Source organism: Limulus polyphemus, unplaced genomic scaffold, assembly GCF_000517525.1.
Source record: "Limulus polyphemus unplaced genomic scaffold, Limulus_polyphemus-2.1.2 Scaffold5065, whole genome shotgun sequence".
Classification (NCBI taxonomy): Eukaryota; Metazoa; Arthropoda; class Merostomata; order Xiphosura; family Limulidae; genus Limulus; species Limulus polyphemus.
The window spans coordinates 33,762-40,111 of NW_013670675.1; the positions used below are offsets into that span (position 1 = coordinate 33,762).

At 31.9% G+C, this 6,350-nt stretch overlaps 1 protein-coding gene across 1 annotated transcript in view; it reads left to right on the forward strand.

Annotated features, from left to right (window-relative positions):
• Positions 1–6,350, forward strand: part of LOC106472072 (twitchin-like) — a gene marked incomplete at both ends in the record, with an annotated part of 59,738 nt that overhangs the window by 21,653 nt on the left and 31,735 nt on the right. Inside the window, 6 exons of the mRNA XM_013932702.2 lie at positions 566–772; positions 1,676–1,978; positions 3,035–3,192; positions 3,696–3,840; positions 4,269–4,413; positions 5,707–5,843. Of these exons, the coding sequence (XP_013788156.2) occupies positions 566–772; positions 1,676–1,978; positions 3,035–3,192; positions 3,696–3,840; positions 4,269–4,413; positions 5,707–5,843 (1,095 nt within the window). The remainder of the gene's footprint in view (positions 1–565; positions 773–1,675; positions 1,979–3,034; positions 3,193–3,695; positions 3,841–4,268; positions 4,414–5,706; positions 5,844–6,350) is intronic.

The window sequence follows — 6,350 nt, forward strand, 5'->3', positions numbered from 1 at the left end:
AACAGGATGATTGGCCTTTGGAATGGGTTGCCTTCAGATGTTGTAGAGGCAGTAGAGGCTTTAAGATTTTTTTAACTAATTATTTTAATTTAGTTCAGAGGATGGAACAGCTGAGGTGGTTCAATAGGTCTCATGTTGTCCCAAAACATTATGTTATTTTATGTGTGTTTGAGAGCTATTAAACAACTCTATTAGAAAAACTTTTAATAGATTGAAATAATATTAAGTGAAAAAGTTCAGCATCAGCTACAAATTTACTAACACTGGATATAAGTATGACTTATAAGAAAAAAGAACAGCTTAACAAGAAGCTATTAAATGTGAGATGTGAATCTGTGATACATGAATTTGTGTTCTCATATAACTGCATCATTACTAAAACCCTTTGTTAACACAAACCTTGTTTTTGTTTTTTTTCAAGTTATTTTAGTTTTAATAAAATGTGATGTTATTTGGATTTATACCAGTATGTTATATTGACTTCTTTGAATTTTTCTTTTTTTAAGAATACATGTTTGCATGAAGGTGATCTTTCAATGAGTTATTTCTGTCTGTTACTTTATAGTTGCGGGAACAAGAACTTCAGATGTTGCTGCAAAGTTCCTGCGAGATGGGAAACCAATTTCCAGCAAAGAATGTGATATAGCAGTAAAACCAGACATGATTGTTATAACTTTCAAGAAGACTTTTCGTGGCACATCTGGAGACTATGACTTCCAAATTATTAATGCTCAAGGAGAAGACAAGTGCAAGCTCAATATCAACATAACTGGTACTCACAGTATTTTTATGGTTACTCTAATATGTCATAGTAAATACGACAATTTACAAAATCTAGAGAATATTACATATGTAACCTTAGAAAGATAATTATGACAGCCTTACTAGCTATTAGATTAAGTTTGTAGAATAACTTTTTTCTGTTATGAAATTTTTATTTCACTTTTATTTTGAATGAGCATATATTTTTACATCAAAGTGGTTCTTTACATGGGATTTTCTTAAAAGCGTGTTTCCATCTTTGGAAGGAATAATGCATTTTGGATCCAAAAGTATCACAAGAGTGTATTTCCAATATATGGTTTTTTAAATTGTGTTCTATATTTCTTTTTTTCAGTCAGATAATTTGTAATCTTCATGCTTGACCATCTTTATCAATTGCAATGGTTGCCATTTTGTAGGTAGAAGAAGCTATTTTTAATATCCTGTGTCTTAATAGTAAATCCCTCATCACACCAAACATGCTCGCCCTTTCAGCCATGGGGGCGTTATAATGTGATGGTCAATCCCACTATTCGTTGGTAAAAGAGTAGCCCAAGAGTTGGCGGTGGGTGTTGATGACTAGCTGCCTTCCCTCTAGTCTTACACTGCTAAATTAGGGACGGCTAGCGCAGATAGCCCTCGTGTAGCTTTGCGTGAAATTCGAAAACAAACAAACAATAGTAACTTTAAAACAGCAGAATTGAATTGTTTTTCATACATCTTCTGTTTTTATTTTATATTTCGGTAGGCTTAACCAACTACTTTTGTCATAGAAATCTAAACATTTCTTGCAGCATAGTTGTGTTAAATTTCAGAGCATAGGAGCTGCATAACATAAACTATTTAAATTTTAAGACATTTTGCATTTAATTATTAAACAAATGCAAGTACAAATAACTTTTTATTTTCATAGATGTTCCTCAGCCTCCAGAAGGACCCTTGGAAATATTTGATGTTTATAAAGATCGATGTAAGTTATCATGGAAACCACCAAAGGATACAGGAGGACTTCCACTACTGAACTACATTGTGGAACGGCAAGATCTTGGTGTGCGAGGTGGATGGACAGAACTTACCACTACAGAAAGTACAAAGCTTGATGTTACTGATCTTGTAGCCAAGAAGGAATACAAGTTTAGAGTTCGTGCTGTTAACAAAAAGGGAGCTTCTGATCCTTTAGTGGCACCCAAAACAACACTTGCTAAAGATCCTTATGGTACGTGGATGGTAAAACTAGTTCGTATTTAATTTTGTGAACTTTCCTTTTTTGTTGTTGATGTTTATTTTATTTGTAGATGTCATGTTCCCAGTGTGAACTCACATTGTAATGCCTTGCTGTAGACCTTCAAGCTGTTTTACCTATAAAATGTTATATCAAAAGGCTATCAAAAAGAGGCATTTGAAGTTATCATGTGCTATTAAAAAAAAAGTGTTGTTCATCCTTTGTGATGAAGATTGAAAGTTTTTAAATGTCAAGTTAATGAAAATGTATATTGTTATTATTCGCTGTACGTAGTACATTTGTAAGAAGCACAAACCACATCATCATATATGAAGTTTTATAAGTATGGCTCACTCTTCATGAAACCGAATTTTCTATCATTCGTTGTACATTGTAAAGTTAATGAGAAGTGCACACAGAAGACTGCTGATGAAGCCATAAGGTGAATTACTGTGTAATAAAATAACAATTACTCAACTATATTTGATTCAAAGTAAAATCTAATATTTTGTTTTCAAATTTGAATTATAACTGTTGTTAAAGCTTTGTTTTTTTAGATTTTTAATTCATAACTTTCTAAATTGATGGAAAATTATCATACCATATTTGATAATTCAGTGCTTTTATATCTTCTGTTTGGTATCAAACCCAAGACCTCTCACACGTCTCCACAACTGCTAGTCATTTTAACAAATGAGACTGTTGCTTTCTTTCCTTCTCACAAGCAAGATCTATCCTCAGGCCTTACCATAGGGTCATATATGGAATGACAATTGGTTAAGCATCAATTTCTCGTGTGAGAATTTATTTATTTATTTTTTTATTGGACTTGAACACAAGATCTCTCTCATGCCAGGTGATTGTTCTACCAACTATGGTTATTTCTTTAGTGCTTGCTAGTTTTTAAGATACTTTTTAGCAAGCTGGCAACTACATTTTGTATATTGACAAAACTATATTATGAAATTAGCCAGAAATAGTTTTGATATGAAACTTTCATTTAAAAAAAGACCTTGGAATAGTGTCTTATATTTTTGCATATATTTTAAGATGAACCAAGTAAACCTGGAAATATTGAAGTGACTGACTGGGACAAAGACCATGTGGATCTGAAATGGGAGGCTCCAGAGAAAGATGGAGGAGCTCCTATTACTAGCTACGTTATCGAATACAAAGATAAATTTTCAAAGGACTGGAATAAAGGATTAGTAAGGTTCCTTTTACTGTGTAATTAAACAATTTCTCCAGAGTTTCAGTGTCAATTAAATTTATATAATCGTATATGCATTTCTTAGTACCTTTAATCCTATGTGAAAACATTACTATATGAATAAAATAGTTCATGAAAAATTAATTCCAATCAATATGAATAAGTGTGGAAAACGTCTTGTGTGACTGTATTTATTTAGGAAAAAAAGACATATTTCGATAAAAAGTTTTAAAGCACAATATTCTAAATTTTAATTTTTACTCTTAAGATATGAACTATAGCTTCTATGTGTTTTATGAGTAGATCTATGAAGTGAATTATTGGTGCAACACAAACATAGGTATGAATACAAGCATATTTGCATAAAGAAGTAATGTCTTATAAAACATTTGGAAAGAAGTTTTTAATCTATATTTTTTTAGTTAAAGTAATATAGATATAATTGTATTTCATAATATTCATACATTCTGGGAAACCATGTTCATGAAACTTTTGTTTTAGGAAGTACCTGCAGACCAGTTAACTGGCAAAGTTCAAGATTTGAAAGAAGGTGTACAGTATGAATTCCGTGTACGTGCCGTTAATAAGGCAGGACCAGGTGATCCCAGTGATCCAACCAAACCTCTTATTGTAAAAGCCAGATTTGGTAAGCCAACAAATATTTAGGTATTTTATTCAATGCTATTTCTTTTTTATATAGTAATTGATTTCTTCAGTATGGAAAACGTCTTGCACACATACTATATATATGTATATATATACACACAGACACGTACATATACGTGATATATATGTATACATGCATATTGTGTGACTTCTATATGTATATACATATGTTTCAGTTGGAAAAATAATTTGGTATCATACCTAAATAAATATCAAATATTGTTTTTTATATTCAAAATTATTTTGTTATTATTGCCTCATAATTAAATAAGGGATAATTTATTAATAGATATACAATAAAATATACTTACCTATACTTTTCCTATGTTGAAAGCGAAATGTATATTTTTTGTTTTGCTATCATAAAACACTACTTAATATTTGAAATATTATTTTGATATCCAACAGTTAAGCCTTATATTATTGGTGATCAGTTGATCAATATTGTGGTGAAAAAAGGACAGGTTGTGAAGTATGATATCCAGTTTGGTGGTGAGCCTCCTCCCGATGTACTGTGGCAACAAAATGATGTAGAAATCAAGCCATCAAACAAGTGAGTTGTGTGGTATTAAGTGGGTTGAATTCATTATGTTAAAATGTAGAAATCAAGCCATCAAACAAGTGAGTTATGTGGTATTAAGTGGGTTGAATTCATTATGTTAAAATGTAGAAATCAAGCCATCAAACAAGTGAGTTATGTGGTATTAAGTGGGTTGAATTCATTATGTTAAAATGTAGAAATCAAGCCATCAAACAAGTGAGTTGTGTGGTTTTAAGTAGGTTGAATTCATTATGTTAAAATGATTTTAAATATGCAAAGTAGAAAGTCACATGACAACCACAGTCAGTATAAAGTTGTGGTGAAATGGAATGTATCAAAACTACATTTTAGCATTGTTTGGCATTTAATAGGTAATGTAATGCCACCAAAACACTAATTTCTTTTGGGAAGGGCATGTAACAGTTATTTCCAGCACAAAATATTCAAACACACAGATCATGAAGTTGTGCACAGATGGAATATTTATAATTTCAAGAGAGGGATATTTCTTGTGCTTAATAGCATAAGGAAACAAAGGAATAGGAATCAGCTTGGGAAACTAAGACCTTCCAGATGGAGACCTCCAACCAATCATACCACTGCCATGGTAAGCATATTTTGGTGTCTTATAACAGATGAGAATTCATGAACATGAAGGCAACTGTATGCAATGTAATCAAGAAGAATCTCAATCTGGAAAAGTGACACAAGTTTCTTCCCCAACATATTCTTTCAAACATCACTTACCTCAAGCAGCTACAGAATGAAAGTGGTATTTTTGGTACTCCATACAAAAACATATGGTCAAGGTGAAAGATATTGTGTTTATGAATTTCTGTGTAATTGGACTGTTGAAATGGGTGCTGGGGAACCATCGTCTTTGTACAAAAGATGGAGCATGGAAACCTAGCAAGGTGGAATGGTATATTTTGGACATGTGAGCTTTACAATGGAACCTTTTCCAATAGAAGTTATTTAGTAAGGCCATTGCCAAGATGTATGGTCATCAAATGAGTATAACCATATGTGGCAACATGGACTGTGATGACATTTTGAGGCTCCAAGATTGTTTTAGTATAACATACTCAACCTATGTTTATACATATATACACATTTTTCTACTTAAAAATAACACTAAGAAAATAATAATGTTCCATACCTAATTAGTCATCTACAGTATGGGAACCAACAATTAATTAATGTCTGTACTTGAGAAGTAACATATCAGTATGAAAAAATAATACATCAGATTTTTAAAACTTATAATTAAGTGTCAAAGTAAATTGACTTTGCTTTTATTTGCAGAATAACAATTGAGAAAAATAATAGGAACACAGTCATAGTTGTGAAAGATACCACTCGGGCAGACAGTGGAAAGTATAAGTTGACTTTGACCAATACTTCAGGCAGCGTATCATCCATGGGAGAAGTAGTTGTGCTAGGTAAATGTTTAATCATCATATGTGTAAAACAGATAATAATGATTAAGCTATTTAGATTCAGTATAACTCAAATGACTAGTCAGATGCAATGAAGTAAAACCATTTAGGAGTGACCATGATTGGTAGTCTAAGCTATATTAATCAAAAACTTGTCATATTTTTATTACAGAACTAGCATGTAGCCCATAATTTTTGATGGGGCAACTAACCCCCCCCCCCCAACCCTATAGTAGACCCTAACCTCACATTTCATAACTGAAATAAATAAATTTTGCAAAATCAAGCTTGACCAACAAAGAGGCAGAAAAGTGCAGTCGAGGCAGTCAAACATTGATAAATTCCTTTGTTAGCCAATCAAAATTAAGATTATTTGGGACATATTCATAGAATAACTATTGGTAAAAATCAATTAGATTAACAACTTCTAATACAAAGAAAAGCCAGTGTGTTTTGGAAACACTAAATTCCAACAATGGCTTTTATGTCATGTCGCTTAGCAACAAAAGT